Genomic DNA, 25,284 nt, shown 5'->3' with positions numbered 1-25,284 from the left:
ACATGATTCACTATAGCGGATCATGTCTGTCCGCACCATGATAAATCTACCCTATCAAGTGGCTTTATAGAATTCCACTGAGGAAATACACCTGTAATAAAGGAGCGTAAAGCTCCGTAACGCAGCCCCATTGATTCCTATGGGGAAACCAAAGTTATGTTTACACCTAACACTCTAACAAAAACCCCGAGTCTAAACACCCCTAATCTGCTGCCGACATAGCCGACACCTACATTACACTTATTAACCCCTAATCTGCCGCCCCCGACATCGCCACCACCTACATTACACTTATTAACCCCTAATCTGCCGCCACCTACCTACACTTATTAACCCCTAATCTGCTGCCCCAGTGTCGTCGCTACCTACATTACACTTATTAACCCCTAATCTGCCACTCTCAACATCGCCGCCACTATACTAAAGTTATTAACCCCTAAACCTAACCCTAAGTCTAACCCTAACCCTAACATAACCCCAATACCACTAACTTTAACATAATTAAAATAAATCTAAATAAAAATTGCAATTAATACCTAAATAATTCCTATTTACCTATAAAATAAAACCTAACCTAGCTACAATATAACTAATAGTTATATTGTAGCTATCTTAGGTTTTATTTTTATTTCACAGCTAAGTTTGTATTTATTTTAACTAGGTAGACTAGTTAGTAAATAGTTATTAACTATTTACTAACTACCTAGTTAAAATAAATACAAATTTACCTGTAAAATAAAACCTAACCTGTCTTACACTAACAACTAACATTACACTACAATTAAATCAATTACATTAATTAAATACAATTAACTAAATTACAAAAACAAACAAACACTAAATTACACAAAATAATAAAACAAATTACAAGATATTTAAACTAATTACACCTAATCTAATCGCCCTATCAAAATAAAAAAGCCCCCCCCCAAAAAATAAAAAAAAACTAGCCTAGACTAAACTGCCAATAGCGCTTAAAAGGGCCTTTTGCGGGGCATTGCCCCAAAGAAATCAGCTCTTTTACCTGTAAAAAATACAACCAACCCCCTAACAGTAAAACCCACCACACACACAACCAAACCCCCCAAATAAAATCCTATCTAAAAAAACCTAAGCTCCCCATTGCCCTGAAAAGGGCATTTGGATGGGCATTGTCCTTAAAATGGCATTTAGCTCTTTTACATGCCCAGACCCTAATCTAAAAAGAAAACCCACCCAAAAAACCCTTAAATAAACCTAACACTAACCCCCGAAGATCCACTTACAGTTTTTGAAGACCGGACATCCATCCTCCTCAAGCCAGGAGAAGTCTTCATCCAAGCGGGCAGAAGTCCTCAATGAAGCCGGGAGAAGTCTTCATCCAAGCGGCAAGAGGTGGTCCTCCAGGCGGGAAAAAGTCTTCATCCAGACGGCATCTTCTATCTTCATCCTTCTGACGCGGAGCGGCTCCAACTTCAAGACATCCGGCGCGGAGCATCCTCTTCTGTTGACGGCTACTGAAGAATAAAGATTCCTTTAAGGGACGTCATCCAAGATGGCGTCCCTTGAATTCCGATTGGCTAATAGAATTCTATCAGCCAATCGGAATTAAAGGTGAAAAAATCCTATTGAGCTTCAATCCTATTGGCTGATCCAATCAGCCAATAGGATTGAGCTCGCATTCTGTTGGCTGTTCCAATCAGCCAATAGAATGCGAGCTCAATCCAATTGACTGATTGGATCAGCCAATAGGATTGAAGCTCAATCCTATTGGCTAATTGCATCAGCCAATAGGATTTTTTCACCTTTAATTCCGATTGGAAGATAGAAGATGCAGTCTGGAGGAAGACTTCTGCCTGCCTGGAGGACCACTTCTTGCCGCTTGGATGAAGACTTCTCCCGGCTTCGTTGAGGACTTCTGCCCGCTTGGATGAAGACTTCTCCCGGCTTGATGAGGATGGATGTCCAGTCTTCAAAAATGTAAGTGGATCTTCCGGGGTTAGTGTTAGGTTTTTTTAAGGGTTTATTGGGTGGGTTTTATTTTTAGCTTAGGGTTTGGGCAAAGAAAAAAAGCTAAATACCCTTTTAAGGGCAGTGCCCATCCAAATGCCCTTTTCAGGGCAATGGGGAGCTTAGGTTTTTTTAGATAGGATTTTATTTGGGGGTTTGGTTGTGTGGGTGGTGGGTTTTACTGTTGGGGGGTTGTTTGTATTTTTTTTACAGGTAAAAGAGCTGTTTTTTGGGGGGCAATGCCCCACAAAAGGCCCTTTTAATGGCTATTAGCAGTTTAGTTTAGGCTAGGGTTTTTTTTTATTTTCGGGGGGCTTTTTTATTTTGATAGGGCTATTAGATTAGGTGCAATTAGTTTAAATATTTGATCATTTCTTTTTTATTTTGTGTAATTTAGTGTTTATTTTTTTTGTAATTTAGTTAATTGTATTTAATTAATGTAATTGATTTAATTGTAGTGTAATGTTAGTTGTTAGTGTAAGACAGGTTAGGTTTTATTTTACAGGTAAATTTATATTTTAACTAGGTAGCTAGTAAATAGTTAATAACTATTTACTAACTATTCTACCTAGTTAAAATAAATACAAACTTGCCTGTGAAATAAAAATAAAACCTAAGATAGCTACAATGTAACTATTAGTTATATTGTAGGTAGCTTAGGGTTTATTTTATAGGTAAGTATTTAGTTTTAAATAGGAATTATTTAGTTAATGATAGTAATTTGTATTTAGATTTATTTTAATTATATTAAAGTTAGGGGTGTTAGGGTTAGACTTAGGGTTAGGTTTAGGGGTTAATAACTTTAGTATAATGGCTGCGGTGACATTGGGGGTGGCAGATTATGGGTTAATAATATTTAACTAGTGTTTGTGATGCGGGAGGGCGGCGGTTTAGGGGTTAATAGGTTTATTATAGTGGCGGCAATGTCCGGACCAGCAGATTAGGGGTTAATAATTTTATTTTAGTTTTTGTGATGCGGGAGGGCCTCGGTTTAGGGGTTAATAGGTAGTTTATGGGTGTTAGTGTACTTTGTAACACTTTAGTTATGAGTTTTATGCTACAGATTTGTAACGTATAACTCATAACTACTGACCTTAGATGGCGGTACGGATCTTGTCAGTATAGGCTGTACCGCACAATTTTTGAAAGGTGCGGTAGTTACTTTGCGTTACGGCCAAAAAAGTGTGCGATACAGCTATACCTACAAGACTCGTATTAGCAGCGGTAGTGAAAAAGCAGCGTTATGAGGCTTTTTCACTCATAACGCAAAACTTGTAATCTAGCGGATTGCTAATAAAAAACGAATGGAAGAAGGTTCTACCTATTTAACCCCATCAGTGCCGCGCAGGGAGCTCCTCTGTATATACAGTAAGTTGCAAGTCCATGTGATGTTTGTAGCAATTCCTTCCTGTCCTTTAGCCGCGTGGGTCACGTTTTCATGTTTTACAGCATTGGGTAAGCATAGTCTTGAGTTAATTTAAGGTCAGTTGTAGGAGAGAATGACAGGGGGTCTGTTTCCCTTTGAAATACACAGCTGGAAGCCATTTCCACTTCCCTTAAAGATCTAGTAAACATTCCTCATTTACTTTTCAGTTTACTTCTGTTATCAAATTGAATTTGTTCTCTTGGTATATTTTGTTGAAAAGCATACATAGGTAGGCTGAGAAGCAGTAATGCACTACTGGGAGCTAGCTCGTGTTTGGTGGCTACATATAGATGCCTCTAGTCATTGACTCACCTGATGTGTTCAGCTAGGTCTGGAGTTAAACATAGTTATACTCAAGAAATAGTGCAGAAAGAACATAACAAAGGGTTTTCTTTTTGCACTTTAGTGTCCCTTTTAACGATTTATTCTTATAAAAAATAATTGTATATTTAGGGCAAGATTACGAGTGGTGCATTAACAGTTTATCGTGAGCGATAAGGGGTTAATCACGGCTGTTTGCGCATGTCGGAAGTAGCACTCATATTACAAGTTGAAAGTAAACGTGATCACTTGAGCGCAATTGAAGTTAACTCAGAGCTCTGGTTTTAAAACAAAAAAGTTGCACAAAACACATAAAAAATACATTACAAAGTACAGTTACACTCATATTAACACTGTCTAATAAATATACATTACACAGTACAGTTACACTCATAGTAACACTGTCTAATAAATATACATTACACAGTACAGTTACACTCATAGTAACACTGTCTAATAAATATACATTACACAGTACAGTTACACTCATATTAACACTGTCTAATAAATATACATTACACAGTACAGTTACACTCATATTAACACTGTCTTATAAATATACATTACACAGTACAGTTACACTCATATTAACACTGTCTAATAAATATACATTACACTGTACAGTTACACTCATAATAACACCGTCTAATAAATATACATTACACAGTACAGTTACACTCATATTAACACTGTCTAATAAATATACATTACACAGTACAGTTACACACATATTAACACTGTCTAATACATATACATTACACAGTACAGTTACACTCATAATAACACTATCTAATAAATATACATTACACAGTACAGTTACACTCATAATAACACTGTCTAATAAATATACATTACACAGTACAGTTACACACATAATAACACTATCTAATAAATATACATTAAACAGTACAGTTACACTCATAATAACACTGTCTAATACATATACATTACACAGTACAGTTACACACATAATAACACTATCTAATAAATATACATTACACAGTACAGTTACACTCATAATAACACTGTCTAATAAATATACATTACACAGTACAGTTACACTCATATTAATACTGTCTAATAAATATACATTACACAGTACAGTTACACACATAATAACACTATCTGATAAATATACATTACACAGTACAGTTACACACATAATAACACTGTCTAATAAATATACATTACACTGTACAGTTACACTCATAATAACACTATCTAATAAATATACATTACACAGTACAGTTACACACATAACACTGTCTAATAAAAATACATTACACAGTACAGTTACACTCATATTAACACCATCTAATAAATATACATTACCCAGTACAGTTACACTTATATTAACACCATCTAATAAATATACATTACACAGTACAGTTACACTCATAATAACACTGTCTAATACATATACATTACACAGCACAGTTACACACATAATAACACTGTCTAATACATATACATTACACAGTACAGTTACACTTATAATAACACTATCTAATAAATATACATTACACAGTACAGTTACACTTATAATAACACTGTCTAATAAATATACCTTACACAGTACAGTTACACTTATAATAACACTGTCTAATAAATATACACTACACAGTACAGTTACACACATAATAACACTGTCTAATAAATATACATTACACAGTACAGTTACACTCATAATAACACTGTCTAATAAATATACATTACACAGTACAGTTACACACATAATAACACTGTCTAATACATATACATTACACAGTACAGTTACACTTATAATAACACTATCTAATAAATATACATTACACAGTACAGTTACACTCATATTAATACTGTCTAATAAATATACATTACACAGTACAGTTACACTCATATTAACACTGTCTAATAAATATACATTACACAGTACAGTTACACTCATATTAACACTGTCTAATAAATATACATTACATAGTACAGTTACTCATAATAACACTGTCTAATAAATATACATTACATAGTACAGTCACACTCATAATAACACCATCTAATAAATATACATTACATAGTACAGTTACACTCATAATAACACTGTCTAATAAATATACATTACACAGTACAGTTACACTCATATTAACACTGTCTAATAAATATACATTACATAGTACAGTTACACTCATATTAACACTGTCTAATAAATATACATTACACAGTACAGTTACACACATAATAACACTGTCTAATAAATATACATTACATAGTACAGTTACACTCATAATAACACTGTCTAATAAATATACATTACATAGTACAGTTACACTCATAATAACACTGTCTAATAAATATACATTACACAGTACAGTTACACTCATATTAACACTATCTAATAAATATACATTACACAGTACAGTTACACTCATAATAACATTGTCTAATAAATATACATTACATAGTACAGTTACACTCATAATAACACTGTCTAATAAATATACATTACATAGTACAGTTACACTCATAATAACACTGTCTAATAAATATACATTACACAGTACAGTTACACACATAATAACACTGTCTAATAAATATACATTACATAGTACAGTTACACTCATAATAACACTGTCTAATAAATATACATTACATAGTACAGTTACACTCATAATAACATTGTCTAATAAATATACATTACATAGTACAGTTACACTCATAATAACACTGTCTAATAAATATACATTACATAGTACAGTTACACTCATAATAATACTATCTTATAAATATTCATTACATAGTACAGTTACACTCATAATAACACTGTCTAATAAATATACATTACATAGTACAGTTACACTCATAATAACACTGTCTAATACATATACATTACACAGTACAGTTACACACATAATAACACTATCTAATAAATATACATTACACAGTACAGTTACACTCATATTAATACTGTCTAATAAATATACATTACACAGTACAGTTACACACATAATAACACTATCTAATAAATATACATTACACTGTACAGTTACACTCATAATAACACTGTCTAATACATATACATTACACAGTACAGTTACACACATAATAACACTATCTAATAAATATGCATTACACAGTACAGTTACACTCATAATAACACTATCTAATAAATATACATTACACAGTACAGTTACACTCATAATAACACTGTCTAATAAATATACATTACATAGTACAGTAACACTCATATTAACACTATCTAATAAATATACATTACATAGTACAGTTACACACATAATAACACTGTCTAATAAATATACATTACACAGTACAGTAACACTCATATTAACACTGCCTAATACATATACATTACACAGTATAATTACACTCAAATTAACACTGTCTTATAAATATACATTACACAGTACAGTAACACTCATGTTAACACCGTCTAATAAATATACATTGCACAGTAGAGTTACACTCATAATAACACTATTTAATAAATATACACTACACAGTACAGTTACACACATAATAACACTGTCTAATAAATATACATTACATAGTACAGTTACACACATAATAACACTATCTAATAAATATACATTACACAGTACAGTTACACACATAATAACACTATCTAATAAATATACATTACACAGTATAGTTACACACATAATTACACTGTCCAATAAATATACATTACACTGTACAGTTACACTCATAATAACACTGTCTAATAAATATACATTACATAGTACAGTTACACTCATAATAACACCGTCTAATAAATATACATTACATAGTACAGTTACACTCATAATAACAATGTCTAATAAATATACATTACATAGTACAGTTACACTCATAATAACACTTCTAATAAATATACATTACATAGTACAGTTACACTCATAATAACACTGTCTAATAAATATACATTACACAGTACAGTTACACTCATAGTAACACTGTCTAATAAATATACATTACACAGTACAGTTACACTCATAATAACACTGTCTAATAAATATACATTACACAGTACAGTTACACTCATAGTAACACTGTCTAATAAATACATTACACAGTACAGTTACACTCATAATAACACTATCTAATAAATACATTACACAGTACAGTTACACTCATAATAACACTGTCTAATACATATACATTACACAGCACAGTTACACACATAATAACACTGTCTAATACATATACATTACACAGTACAGTTACACTTATAATAACACTATCTAATAAATATACATTACACAGTACAGTTACACTTATAATAACACTGTCTAATAAATATACCTTACACAGTACAGTTACACTTATAATAACACTGTCTAATAAATATACACTACACAGTACAGTTACACTCATATTAATACTGTCTAATAAATATACATTACACAGTACAGTTACACACATAATAACACTATCTAATAAATATACATTACACTGTACAGTTACACTCATAATAACACTGTCTAATACATATACATTACACAGTACAGTTACACACATAATAACACTATCTAATAAATATGCATTACACAGTACAGTTACACTCATAATAACACTATCTAATAAATATACATTACACAGTACAGTTACACTCATAATAACACTGTCTAATAAATATACATTACATAGTACAGTAACACTCATATTAACACTATCTAATAAATATACATTACATAGTACAGTTACACACATAATAACACTGTCTAATAAATATACATTACACAGTACAGTAACACTCATATTAACACTGCCTAATACATATACATTACACAGTATAATTACACTCAAATTAACACTGTCTTATAAATATACATTACACAGTACAGTAACACTCATGTTAACACCGTCTAATAAATATACATTGCACAGTACAGTTACACTCATAATAACACTATTTATTAAATATACACTACACAGTACAGTTACACACATAATAACACTGTCTAATAAATATACATTACATAGTACAGTTACACACATAATAACACTATCTAATAAATATACATTACACAGTACAGTTACACACATAATAACACTATCTAATAAATATACATTACACAGTATAGTTACACACATAATTACACTGTCCAATAAATATACATTACACTGTACAGTTACACTCATAATAACACTGTCTAATAAATATACATTACATAGTACAGTTACACTCATAATAACACCGTCTAATAAATATACATTACATAGTACAGTTACACTCATAATAACAATGTCTAATAAATATACATTACATAGTACAGTTACACTCATAATAACACTTCTAATAAATATACATTACATAGTACAGTTACACTCATAATAACACTGTCTAATAAATATACATTACACAGTACAGTTACACTCATAGTAACACTGTCTAATAAATATACATTACACAGTACAGTTACACTCATAATAACACTGTCTAATAAATATACATTACACAGTACAGTTACACTCATAGTAACACTGTCTAATAAATACATTACACAGTACAGTTACACTCATAATAACACTATCTAATAAATACATTACACAGTACAGTTACACTCATAATAACACTGTCTAATACATATACATTACACAGCACAGTTACACACATAATAACACTGTCTAATACATATACATTACACAGTACAGTTACACTTATAATAACACTATCTAATAAATATACATTACACAGTACAGTTAGACTTATAATAACACTGTCTAATAAATATACCTTACACAGTACAGTTACACTTATAATAACACTGTCTAATAAATATACACTACACAGTACAGTTACACACATAATAACACTGTCTAATAAATATACATTACACAGTACAGTTACACTCATAATAACACTGTCTAATAAATATACATTACACAGTACAGTTACACACATAATAACACTGTCTAATACATATACATTACACAGTACAGTTACACTTATAATAACACTATCTAATAAATATACATTACACAGTACAGTTACACTCATAGTAATACTGTCTAATAAATATACATTACACAGTACAGTTACACACATAATAACACTATCTAATAAATATACATTACACTGTACAGTTACACTCATAATAACACTGTCTAATACATATACATTACACAGTACAGTTACACACATAATAACACTATCTAATAAATATGCATTACACAGTACAGTTACACTCATAATAACACTATCTAATAAATATACATTACACAGTACAGTTACACTCATAATAACACTGTCTAATAAATATACATTACATAGTACAGTAACACTCATATTAACACTATCTAATAAATATACATTACATAGTACAGTTACACACATAATAACACTGTCTAATAAATATACATTACACAGTACAGTAACACTCATATTAACACTGCCTAATACATATACATTACACAGTATAATTACACTCAAATTAACACTGTCTTATAAATATACATTACACAGTACAGTAACACTCATGTTAACACCGTCTAATAAATATACATTGCACAGTAGAGTTACACTCATAATAACACTATTTAATAAATATACACTACACAGTACAGTTACACACATAATAACACTGTCTAATAAATATACATTACATAGTACAGTTACACACATAATAACACTATCTAATAAATATACATTACACAGTACAGTTACACACATAATAACACTATCTAATAAATATACATTACACAGTATAGTTACACACATAATTACACTGTCCAATAAATATACATTACACTGTACAGTTACACTCATAATAACACTGTCTAATAAATATACATTACATAGTACAGTTACACTCATAATAACACCGTCTAATAAATATACATTACATAGTACAGTTACACTCATAATAACAATGTCTAATAAATATACATTACATAGTACAGTTACACTCATAATAACACTTCTAATAAATATACATTACATAGTACAGTTACACTCATAATAACACTGTCTAATAAATATACATTACACAGTACAGTTACACTCATAGTAACACTGTCTAATAAATATACATTACACAGTACAGTTACACTCATAATAACACTGTCTAATAAATATACATTACACAGTACAGTTACACTCATAGTAACACTGTCTAATAAATACATTACACAGTACAGTTACACTCATAATAACACTATCTAATAAATACATTACACAGTACAGTTACACTCATAATAACACTGTCTAATACATATACATTACACAGCACAGTTACACACATAATAACACTGTCTAATACATATACATTACACAGTACAGTTACACTTATAATAACACTATCTAATAAATATACATTACACAGTACAGTTACACTTATAATAACACTGTCTAATAAATATACCTTACACAGTACAGTTACACTTATAATAACACTGTCTAATAAATATACACTACACAGTACAGTTACACACATAATAACACTGTCTAATAAATATACATTACACAGTACAGTTACACTCATAATAACACTGTCTAATAAATATATATTACACAGTACAGTTACACACATAATAACACTGTCTAATACATATACATTACACAGTACAGTTACACTTATAATAACACTATCTAATAAATATACATTACACAGTACAGTTACACTCATATTAATACTGTCTAATAAATATACATTACACAGTACAGTTACACTCATATTAACACTGTCTAATAAATATACATTACACAGTACAGTTACACTCATATTAACACTGTCTAATAAATATACATTACATAGTACAGTTACTCATAATAACACTGTCTAATAAATATACATTACATAGTACAGTCACACTCATAATAACACCATCTAATAAATATACATTACATAGTACAGTTACACTCATAATAACACTGTCTAATAAATATACATTACACAGTACAGTTACACTCATATTAACACTGTCTAATAAATATACATTACATAGTACAGTTACACTCATATTAACACTGTCTAATAAATATACATTACACAGTACAGTTACACACATAATAACACTGTCTAATAAATATACATTACATAGTACAGTTACACTCATAATAACACTGTCTAATAAATATACATTACACAGTACAGTTACACTCATATTAACACTATCTAATAAATATACATTACACAGTACAGTTACACTCATAATAACATTGTCTAATAAATATACATTACACAGTACAGTTACACACATAATAACACTGTCTAATAAATATACATTACATAGTACAGTTACACTCATAATAACACTGTCTAATAAATATACATTACACAGTACAGTTACACTCATATTAACACTATCTAATAAATATACATTACACAGTACAGTTACACTCATAATAACATTGTCTAATAAATATACATTACATAGTACAGTTACACTCATAATAACACTGTCTAATAAATATACATTACATAGTACAGTTACACTCATAATAACACTGTCTAATAAATATACATTACACAGTACAGTTACACACATAATAACACTGTCTAATAAATATACATTACATAGTACAGTTACACTCATAATAACCCTGTCTAATAAATATACATTACATAGTACAGTTACACTCATAATAACACTGTCTAATAAATATACATTACATAGTACAGTTACACTCATAATAATACTATCTTATAAATATACATTACATAGTACAGTTACACTCATAATAACACTGTCTAATAAATATACATTACATAGTACAGTTACACTCATAATAACACTGTCTAATACATATACATTACACAGTACAGTTACACACATAATAACACTATCTAATAAATATACATTACACAGTACAGTTACACTCATATTAATACTGTCTAATAAATATACATTACACAGTACAGTTACACACATAATAACACTATCTAATAAATATACATTACACTGTACAGTTACACTCATAATAACACTGTCTAATACATATACATTACACAGTACAGTTACACACATAATAACACTATCTAATAAATATACATTACACAGTACAGTTACACTCATAATAACACTATCTAATAAATATACATTACACAGTACAGTTACACTCATAATAACACTGTCTAATAAATATACATTACATAGTACAGTAACACTCATATTAACACTATCTAATAAATATACATTACATTGTACAGTTACACACATAATAACACTGTCTAATAAATATACATTACACAGTACAGTAACACTCATATTAACACTGCCTAATACATATACATTACACAGTATAATTACACTCAAATTAACACTGTCTTATAAATATACATTACACAGTACAGTAACACTCATGTTAACACCGTTTAATAAATATACATTGCACAGTAGAGTTACACTCATAATAACATTATTTAATAAATATACACTACACAGTACAGTTACACACATAATAACACTGTCTAATAAATATACATTACATAGTACAGTTACACACATAATAACACTATCTAATAAATATACATTACACAGTACAGTTACACACATAATAACACTATCTAATAAATATACATTACACAGTATAGTTACACACATAATTACACTGTCCAATAAATATACATTACACTGTACAGTTACACTCATAATAACACTGTCTAATAAATATACATTACATAGTACAGTTACACTCATAATAACACCGTCTAATAAATATACATTACATAGTACAGTTACACTCATAATAACAATGTCTAATAAATATACATTACATAGTACAGTTACACTCATAATAACACTTCTAATAAATATACATTACATAGTACAGTTACACTCATAATAACACTGTCTAATAAATATACATTACACAGTACAGTTACACTCATAGTAACACTGTCTAATAAATATACATTACACAGTACAGTTACACTCATAATAACACTGTCTAATAAATATACATTACACAGTACAGTTACACTCATAGTAACACTGTCTAATAAATACATTACACAGTACAGTTACACTCATAATAACACTATCTAATAAATACATTACACAGTACAGTTACACTCATAATAACACTATCTAATAAATACATTACACAGTACAGTTACACACATAATAACACTGTCTAATAAATATACCTTACACAGTACAGTTACACTCATAATAACAATGTCTAATAAATATGCATTACACAGTACAGTTACACTCATATTAACACCGTATAATAAATATACATTACATAGTACAGTTACACTCATAATAACACTGTCTAATAAATATACATTACACAGTACAGTTACACACATATTAACACTGTCTAATAAATATTCGTTACACAGTACAGTTACACTCATAGTAACACTGTCTAATAAATATACATTACACAGTACAGTTACACACATATTAACACTGTCTAATAAATATACATTACACAGTACAGTTACACTCATAATAACACTGTCTAATAAATATACATTACACAGTACAGTTACACACATAATAACACTGTCTAATAAATATACATTACACAGTACAGTTACACACATAATAACACTGTCTAATAAATATATATTACACAGTACAGTTACACTCATAATAACACTGTCTAATAAATATACATTACACAGTACAGTTACACACATATTAACACTGTCTAATAAATATACATTACATAGTACAGTTACACAGATATATACACTGTCTAATAAATATACATTACACAGTACAGTTACACTCATAATAACACTATCTAATAAATATACATTACACAGTATAGTTACACACATAATAACACTATCTAATAAATATACATTACACAGTACAGTTACACTCATATTAACACTGTCTAATAAATATACATTACACAGTACAGTTACACACATAATAACACTGTCTAATAAATATATATTACACAGTACAGTTACATTCATAATAACACTGTCTAATAAATATACATTACACAGTACAGTTACACACATATTAACACTGTCTAATAAATATACATTACATAGTACAGTTACACAGATATATACACTGTCTAATAAATATACATTACACAGTACAGTTACACTCATAATAACACTGTCTAATAAATATACATTACACAGTACAGTTACACTTATAATAACACTATCTAATAAATATACATTACACAGTATAGTTACACACATAATAACACTATCTAATAAATATACATTACACAGTATAGTTACACTCATAATAACATTGTCTAATACATATACATTACACAGTACAGTTACACTCATAATAACACCATCTAATAAATATATATTACACAGTACAGTTACACTCATAATAACACTGTCTAATAAATATACATTACACAGTACAGTTACACACATATTAACACTGTCTAATAAATATACATTACATAGTACAGTTACACAGATATATACACTGTCTAATAAATATACATTACACAGTACAGTTACACTCATAATAACACTGTCTAATAAATATACATTACACAGTACAGTTACACTTATAATAACACTATCTAATAAATATACATTACACAGTATAGTTACACACATAATAACACTATCTAATAAATATACATTACACAGTATAGTTACACTCATAATAACATTGTCTAATACATATACATTACACAGTACAGTTACACTCATAATAATGCTGTCTAATACATATACATTACACAGTACAGTAACACTCATAATAACACCGTCTAATAAATATACATTACATAGTACAGTTACACACATAATAACACTGTCTAATAAATATACATTACACAGTACAGTTAAACACATAATAACACTGTCTAATAAATATACATTAAACAGTACAGTTACACACATAATAACACCGCCTAATAAATATACATTACACAGTACAGTTACACTCATAATAAAACTATTTAATAAAAAATATTCAAAAATATATTGCTCAAAAAAGTTATAAGGGCTCAAATATATGAGGACTGCAAAGAGCTTTAACATAGAGCTACATTATATACATTTCTAAATATGTATGTGTATATATATATATAAATATATATATATATGTGTCTTATTATGGGTATATATGTCTATTTATGGGTACATATGTATTTACAGACATATATAAACATATAAACACATAAATACATTTATACACATATATAGACATATACATAAGTGCATTGGAGCCCTTTGCAGTTAAGTAGATGAAAACATGATAAAACATATTTAATAAAGTGTTATACTGGGTATTTACTGTAAATATTTCACATTCCAATGTTCTGCACACAGCAGAATGTGTTCTAAGTATTTCTAAATAGATATTTGTATATATGTATATATCTATACCTATATACAGTATAATGATCTTTATATATATAGGTATACATATATATTGTACCAAAATACCATCAGATATATGTAGAAATATTTATGTATGAATAAATAGAACCTATTCTGCTATGTGAAGTTGTGCTCATATCGAGCGAAAACCCAACACACACACAATATATACATATTTAGACATGTGTATGTATCTCTATGTTAAAGCAATTATAGGCCTTTTTTCTCATATCTTTGAGCGTTTATAACTTTTTAAAGCAATTTTTGTTTATCAGACAGTGTTATTATGAGTGTTGCTGTACTGTTAAATGTATTTTTGATGTGTTTTGTTAACTTTTTTTTGTCATGTAACAGTTAACCACAGCTTTGAAGTTGCGCTAACCCAACGTACGTTAAATTAGTTTGCGCTCAAACTTTACTTTCATTTCGTATTACACATGCTATTTCTGTTGCGCACAAAGAGCCACGAAATACCCCATATCGCTTGTGCGCCACGTGTGATCTAGCCCATTGTAAGCTAGGACGAGTAATGCGAAACTGACTTGCTGTATTGAATAAGTGTGTGTCATTTTAGCTTTAGAATGTTGCTTTAATAATAGATATGTGTTCACTTTACCTCTAAACTAATCAAAATGTTCAAAATTTTCCAGGTTTTTTTTTTTTGTTTAAGTCTAAATTCTTCATTTAAAAAATCAATTAAAAAAGAACATGTACATAAAACAGACTGACTGCTGATGTCTTTCTCTGTAACGCAGCCCCATTGATGTCTATGGGGAAAAAGAAAATAATGTTTAAACCTAACACCCTAACATAAACCCCGAGTCTAAACACCACTAATCTGCTACCCCCAACATTGCCGCCACCTACATAATGTTATTAACCCCTAATCTGCCGCCCCCAACATCACCGCCACCTACATAAAACTATTAACCCCTAATCTGCTGCTCCCAATGTCGCCGCCACTAAACTAAAGATATTAACCCCATAACCTCTGGCCTCCCACATCACTACCACTTAATAAATCCATTAACCCCTAACCCTAATGTAACCCTAAGCCTAACACCCACTAACTTTAACATAATAAAAATATAGCTAAATAAAATTTACAATTATTAACTAAATAAACCTATTAACTCCTAAACCTCCAGCCCCCCCACATCACAACAAGCTAAATTAAACTATATTAAACCCTAAACCTAACCCTAACCCACTCCCCTGACTTTAACATAATTAAAATAGAGCTAAACTAAAGTTACAATTATTAACTAAATTATTCCTATTTAAAACTAAATACTTACCTGTAAAATAAAACCTAAGCTAGCTACAATATAACTAATAGTTACATTGTAGCTATCTTAGGTTTTATTTTTATTTCACAGGTAAGTTTGTATTTATTTTAATTAGGTAGACTAGTTAGTAAATAGTTATTAACTATTTACTAACTACCTAGTTACAATAAATACATACTTACCTGTGAAATAAAGCCTAACCTGCCCAGCACTAAAACCTAACATTACATAAAAAAACAAACACTAAATTACAAAAAATAAGAAACAAATTATCAAAAATAAAAATGAATTACACCTAATCTAATAGCCCTATCAAAATAAAAAAGCGCCCCCCCAAAAAAAAAAAACCTAGCCTACAATAAACTACCAATGGCCCTTAAAAGGGCCTTTTGTGGGGCATTGCCCCAAAGAAATCAACTCTTTTACCTGTAAAAAAAATACAAACACACCCACAACAGTAAAACCCACCACCCCCACAACCAACCCCCCCAAATAAAATAACTATCTAAAAAAATACTAAGCTCCCCATTGCCCTGAAAAGGGCATTTGTATGGGCATTGTCCTTAAAAGGGCATTTAGCTCTTTTACATGCCCAGACCCTAATCTAAAAAGAAAACCCACCCAAAAAACCCTTAAATAAACCTAACACTAACCCCAGACAATCCACTTACAGTTATTGATGTCCCGCTTGAAGGATCCATCTAGCCGGCGAAGTCCTCATCCATGCGGCAAGAAGTCTTCATCCAGACGGCATCTTCTATCTTCATCCATCTGGCACGGAGCGGGTCCATCCTGAAGACATCCGGCGCGGAGCATCCTCTTTATTCGGTCACCGCCGTAAACTGAATCCAAGATGACATCTCTTGCATTCCAATCAGCCAATAGGATTGAGCTCTCATCCTATTGGCTGATTGGAACAGCCAATAGAATGAGAGCTACTCAAATCCTATTGGCTGATTGGAACAGCCAATAGGATTTTAGCAGCTCTATTCCTATTAGCTGATTGAAATCTTTCAGCCAATAGGAATGTAAGGGACGCCATCTTGGAGATAACCCTACAGGAACTTTATCCTACATTGAAGATACTTTTTAAAAACGGACGCTGCTGGACTCTGAATTTATTGGATTGAGTATATTGCACCCATTTTATTGTGTTTATCTACACACACAAAAGTTAAGTTTTCTCTTCCTCAGCCATTATTGGAAGCCTTGGTTTACTAAAAAGGAAAGAGAGCATCAGGACCTGCGCCTCAATCTCAAAACTCTCTAAAAAAAAAGATATAATATAATAGCCATATAATATGTAAGATATAATATAATAGCCGTATAATATGTAAGATATAATATAATAGCCATATAATATGTAAGATATAATATAATAGCCATATAATATGTAAGATATAATATAATAGCCATATAATATGTAAGATATAATATAACAGCCATATAATATGTAAGATATAATATAATAGCCATATAATATGTAAGATATAATATAACAGCCATATAATATGTAAGATATAATATAATAGCCATATAATATGTAAGATATAATATAATAGCCATATAATATGTAAGATATAATATAATAGCCGTATATAATATGTAAGATATAATATAATAGCCATGTAATATGTGAGATATAATATAATAGCCATATAATATGTAAGATATAATATAACAGCCATATAATATGTAAGATATAATATAATAGCCATATAATATGTAAGATATAATATAATAGCCATGTAATATGTAAGGTATAATATAATAGCCATATAATATGTAAGATATAATATAACAGCCATATAATATGTAAGATATAATATAATAGCCATATAATATGAAAGATATAATATAACAGCCATATAATATGTAAGATATAATATAATAGCCATATAATATGAAAGATATAATATAATAGCCATATAATATGTAAGTTATACTATAATAACCATATAATATGTAATATATAATATAATAGCCATATAATATGTAAGATATAATATAATAGCCATATAATATGTAAGATATAATATAACAGCCATATAATATGTAAGATATAATATAATAGCCATATAATATGAAAGATATAATATAACAGCCATATAATATGTAAGTTATAATATAATAACCATATAATATGTAATATATAATATAATAGCCATATAATATGTAAGTTATAATATAATAACCATATAATATGTAATATATAATATAATAGCCATATAATATGTAAGATATAATATAACAGCCATATAATATGTAAGATATAATATAATAGCCATATAATATGTAAGATATAATATAATAGCCATATAATATGTAAGTTATAATATAATAACCATATAATATGTAAGATATAATATAATAGCCATATAATATGTAAGATATAATATAACAGCCATATAATATGTAAGATATAATATAATAGCCATATAATATGTAAGATATAATATAACAGCCATATAATATGTAAGTTATAATATAATAACCATATAATATGTAAGATATAATATAATAGCCATATAATATGAAAGATATAATATAATAGCCATATAATATGTAAGTTATAATATAATAACCATATAATATGTAATATATAGTATAATAGCCATATAATATGTAAGATCTTTTTTTGGCCATAAAGAACACTTGTATGTTTATCCTGTGCGTCTGTGGCTCATTATCTCTCTATCCTTATGTAACAGGTGTATTTGGTTTGTGCGTCTGTTTTGTATTTATCATGGCTTTGATGGGTTAAATACATTATTTTAAGGTTTCCATATCTAAAACATTTGTGTAGTTTTTATGACATTCCATTGATTTTATAATAATTTAATAGGCTTTTACTCTATCCCCAAAATGTGTTGCCTGTCTGCGTTTACTAAGATTTATGTTGACTATGAGAAAATTGATTGAACACAAACTGAACTTATTTATATATATTTTTCTTCAATTGAGTTCTGTGTCCTCCCTCCACAGGGCCTCTTCCGAGTGGCACCTTCTGCATCCAAGTTAAAAAAGTTGAAGGCTGCGCTGGACTGCTGCGTGGTGGACGTGAGCGAATACTCTGCAGACCCGCATGCTATAGCAGGTAATCTACACTAAACAGAATAACATTTAATTCATACAAACAGCTTTTGTTTTTCATATTTTGTATAATTGAAAGTTTGTGAAGTTATGTACAAGTAAAGAAAACACATATATAGTTTTTTTTGGATGTGAGAAAAACGACAGTGGCGACTGTAAATTAGGTTACTGAGCGAATGTGTAAAAGTGACTGTACAATTGTAATAGCAGACCTTTCTGACAAAGAATTTATTGATTTTAGGGGCATTGAAGTCTTATCTCCGAGAGCTTCCTGAACCACTGATGACTTTCGAGCTGTACGAGGAATGGATCCAGGCTTCCAAGTGAGTTTATTTTTTGTGATGATTATACGATACTGTGCAGGGTCTGGACCCCAGAGCTATACATAGGAGAGATCATCAGCACTAGAACATAATTAAATACAAATACTGGATCACAGCTCACCAGTACCAATACTTCTTTAAGGTAAAGTTTTTCAGAAGCATGCCGTCTTCCAACTCTTAAAGAAGACTTAGGCCTAGATTAATAGACGATCATAAGACTTTAGAGGGGCCTCGTAAGCCCAGATCATGCTTGAAATTATTTTACCTAAATCACTTTACCTATATTTTCCAATGTTTCATTAGTGGGCATTTCTATCATTAATATCTATAGTGTTCTATCCAAGTGCCCAATGTATGATATCTCACATATGTGAACCGCTAGGAATGGTGGGAAACAGTAATTAAAACCAAATGATGTTTGTAATGTTTGTTCTCGAGGTGTAGTTGGGATTTTCCCTCCCACCTTGGTGCGACATGTGGAATTCATAAAGGTTCTATTGCCCGTGTGAAGTATCTTGTCCCGTGGTCTTGCAGTTGTGTGCATGTGCAGAGCATTTCAGTGTATGCACAGAATGATTCATCCTGTATTAATGTCACTAGCCAGAGGAAAGTGATGCAGAATAGATACAGTATCTCATGTAAGTGAGTCCACCCCTCACATTTTTGAGCACTCAACTTCTTTGGTCGACCATGGTAAGGCATTCTCTGAGTGGAACCTGTCCTGTGAAACCGCTGTATGGTCTTGCCCACTGTGCTGCAGCTAAGTTTCAGGGTCTTGGCAATCTTCTTATAGCCTAGTCCACCTTTATGTAGAGCAACAATTCTTTTTTTCAGATTTTCAGAAAGTTCTTTGCCATGAGGTGCTATGTTGAACTTCCAGTGACCAGTATAAGATAGTGTGAGAGCGATAACACCCAATTTAACACACCTGCTCCCCATTCACACCTGAGACCTTGTAACACTAACAAGTAACATGACACCGGGGAGGGAAAATGGCTAATTGGGCCCGATTTGGATATTTCCACTAAGGGGTGAACTCACTTTGGTTGCCAACGGTTTAGACATTAATGGCTGTGTGTTGAGTTATTTTGAGGGGACAGCAAATTTACATTGTTATACAGGCTGTACACTCACTACTTTACATTGTAGCAAAGTGTCATTTCTTCAGTGTTGTCACATGAAGAGATATAATAAAATATTTACTAAAATGTGAGGGGTGTACTTACTTTTGTGAGATACTGTACATACAATTATGCAAAATTAAAGCTTTGTCTTATCTGCTGTGGTATAGAAATGATGCACTGCAACTAATGCCCCATGTTTATGTCACTTTATACAAGTCAGTTCTGACTAACGCACCATGCTTATGTCACTTTATACAAGTCAGTTCTGACTAACGCACCATGCTTATGTCACTTTATACAAGTCAGTTCTGACTAACGCACCATGTTTATGTCACTTTGTACAAGTCAGTTCTGACTAATGCCCCATGTTTATGTCACTTTATACAAGTCAGTTCTGACTAACGCACCATGTTTATGTCACTTTATACAAGTCAGTTCTGACTAACGCACCATGTTTATGTCACTTTATACAAGTCAGTTCTGACTAACGCACCATGTTTATGTCACTTTGTACAAGTCAGTTCTGACTAACGCACCATGCTTATGTCACTTTGTACAAGTCAGTTCTGACTAATGCCCCATGTTTATGTCACTTTATACAAGTCAGTTCTGACTAACGCACCATGCTTATGTCACTTTATACAAGTCAGTTCTGACTAACGCACCATGCTTATGTCACTTTGTACAAGTCAGTTCTGAGTAACGCACCATGTTTATGTCACTTTATACAAGTCAGTTCTGACTAACGCACCATGTTTATGTCACTTTATACAAGTCAGTTCTAACGCACCATGTTTATGTCACTTTATACAAGTCAGTTCTGACTAACGCACCATGTTTATGTCACTTTATACAAGTCAATTCTGACTAACGCACCATGTTTATGTCACTTTATACAAGTCAGTTCTGACTAATGCACCATGTTTATGTCACTTTATGCAAGTCAGTTCTAACGCACCATGTTTATGTCACTTTATACAAGTCAGTTCTGACTAACGCACCATGTTTATGTCACTTTATACAAGTCAGTTCTGAGTAACGCACCATGTTTATGTCACTTTATACAAGTCAGTTCTGACTAACGCACCATGTTTATGTGACTTTGTTCAAGTCAGTTATGACTAACGCACCATGTTTATGTCACTTTGTACAAGTCAGTTCTGACTAACGCACCATGTTTATGTCACTTTGTACCAGTCAGTTATGACTAACGCTCCATGTTTATGTCACTTTGTACAAGTGAGTTATGACTAACGCACCATGTTTATGTCACTTTATACAAGTCAGTTCTGACTAACGCACCATGTTTATGTCACTTTGTACAAGTCAGTTCTGACTAACGCACCATGTTTATGTCACTTTATACAAGTCAGTTCTGACTAACGCACCATGTTTATGTCACTTTATACAAGTCAGTTCTGACTAACGCACCATGTTAATGTCACTTTATACAAGTCGGTTCTGACTAACGCACCATGTTTATGTCACTTTATACAAGTCAGTTCTGACTAACGCACCATGTTTATGTCACTTTATACAAGTCAGTTATGACTAACGCATCATGTTTATGTCACTTGATACAAGTCAGTTCTAATGCACCATGTTTATGTCACTTTATACAAGTCAGTTCTGACTAACGCACCATATTTATGTCACTTTATACAAGTCAGTTCTGACTAACGCACCATGTTTATGTCACTTTATACAAGTCAGTTATGACTAACGCACCATGTTTATGTCACTTTATACAAGTCAGTTCTGACTAACGCACCATGTTTATGTCACTTTATACAAGTCAGTTATGACTAACACACCATGTTTATGTCACTTTATACAAGTCAGTTCTGACTAACGCACCATGTTTATGTCACTTTATACAAGTCAGTTCTGACTAACGCACCATGTTTATGTCACTTTGTACAAGTCAGTTCTAACGCACCATGTTTATGTCACTTTATACAAGTCAGTTCTGACTAACGCACCATGTTTATGTCACTTGATACAAGTCAGTTATGACTAACGCTTCATGTTTATGTCACTTTATACAAGTCAGTTCTGAGTAACGCACCATGTTTATGTCACTTTATACAAGTCAGTTCTGACTAACGCACCATGTTTATGTCACTTTATACAAGTCAGTTCTAACGCACCATGTTTATGTCACTTTGTACAAGTCAGTTATGACTAACGCACCATGTTTATGTCACTTTGTACAAGTCAGTTATGACTAACGCACCATGTTTATGTCACTTTATACAAGTCAGTTATGACTAACGCTTCATGTTTATGTCACTTTATACAAGTCAGTTCTGACTAACGCACCATGTTTATGTCACTTTATACAAGTCAGTTCTAACTAACGCACCATGTTTATGTCACTTTATACAAGTCAGTTCTAACGCACCATGTTTATGTCACTTTATACAAGTCAGTTCTGACTAATGCACCATGTTTATGTCACTTTATACAAGTCAGTTCTGACTAACGCACCATGTTTATGTCACTTTATACAAGTCAGTTCTGACTAACGCACCATGTTTATGTCACTTTATACAAGTCAGTTCTGACTAGCGCACCATGTTTATGTCACTTTATACAAGTCAGTTCTAACGCACCATGTTTATGTCACTTTATACAAGTCAGTTCTGACTAACGCACCATGTTTATGTCACTTTATACAAGTCAGTTATGACTAACGCACCATGCTTATGTGACTGTACAAGTCAGTTCTGACTAACGCACCATGTTTATGTCACTTTATACAAGTCAGTTCTGCCTAACGCACCATGTTTATGTCACTTTATACAAGTCAGTTCTGACTAACGCACCATGTTTATGTCACTTTATACAAGTCAGTTATGACTAACGCACCATGCTTATGTGACTGTACAAGTCAGTTCTGACTAACGCACCATGTTTATGTCACTTTATACAAGTCAGTTCTGACTAATGCACCATGTTTATGTCACTTTGTACAAGTCAGTTCTGACTAACGCACCATGTTTATGTCACTTTATACAAGTCAGTTCTGACTAACGCACCATGTTTATGTCACTTTATACAAGTCAGTTCTGACTAACGCACCATGTTTATGTGACTTTGTACAAGTCAGTTATGACTAACACACCATGTTTATGTCACTTTATACAAGTCAGTTCTGACTAACGCACCATGTTTATGTCACTTTATACAAGTCAGTTCTAAGGCACCATGTTTATGTCACTTTATACAAGTCAGTTCTAACGCACCATGTTTATGTCACTCATGAACTTCAATCCTATTGGCTGAACTAATCAGCCAATAGGATTGAGCTTGCATTCTATTGGCTGTTCCAATCAACCAATAGAATGCAAGCTCAATCTTATTGGCTGATTGCATCAGTCAATAGGATTTTTTCACACTTAATTCCGATTGGCTATCAGCCAATCAGAATCAAATGGACGCCAT

The 25,284-nt window shown here is 31.0% G+C and overlaps 1 protein-coding gene across 1 annotated transcript in view; it reads left to right on the top strand.

Annotated features, from left to right (window-relative positions):
* The window catches only part of ARHGAP44 (Rho GTPase activating protein 44), a 271,202-nt gene that overhangs the window by 52,213 nt on the left and 193,705 nt on the right, over nt 1-25,284 (top strand). The window contains exons 6-7 of the mRNA XM_053710111.1: nt 20,283-20,394; nt 20,632-20,713. Of these exons, the coding sequence (XP_053566086.1) occupies nt 20,283-20,394; nt 20,632-20,713 (194 nt within the window). The remainder of the gene's footprint in view (nt 1-20,282; nt 20,395-20,631; nt 20,714-25,284) is intronic.

The sequence above is a fragment of the Bombina bombina genome, chromosome 1 (genome assembly GCF_027579735.1).
Source record: "Bombina bombina isolate aBomBom1 chromosome 1, aBomBom1.pri, whole genome shotgun sequence".
Classification (NCBI taxonomy): domain Eukaryota; kingdom Metazoa; phylum Chordata; class Amphibia; order Anura; family Bombinatoridae; genus Bombina; species Bombina bombina.
Note: the sequence above shows the minus strand (reverse complement) of the source record. Positions and strands in the feature narration are given on the sequence as shown.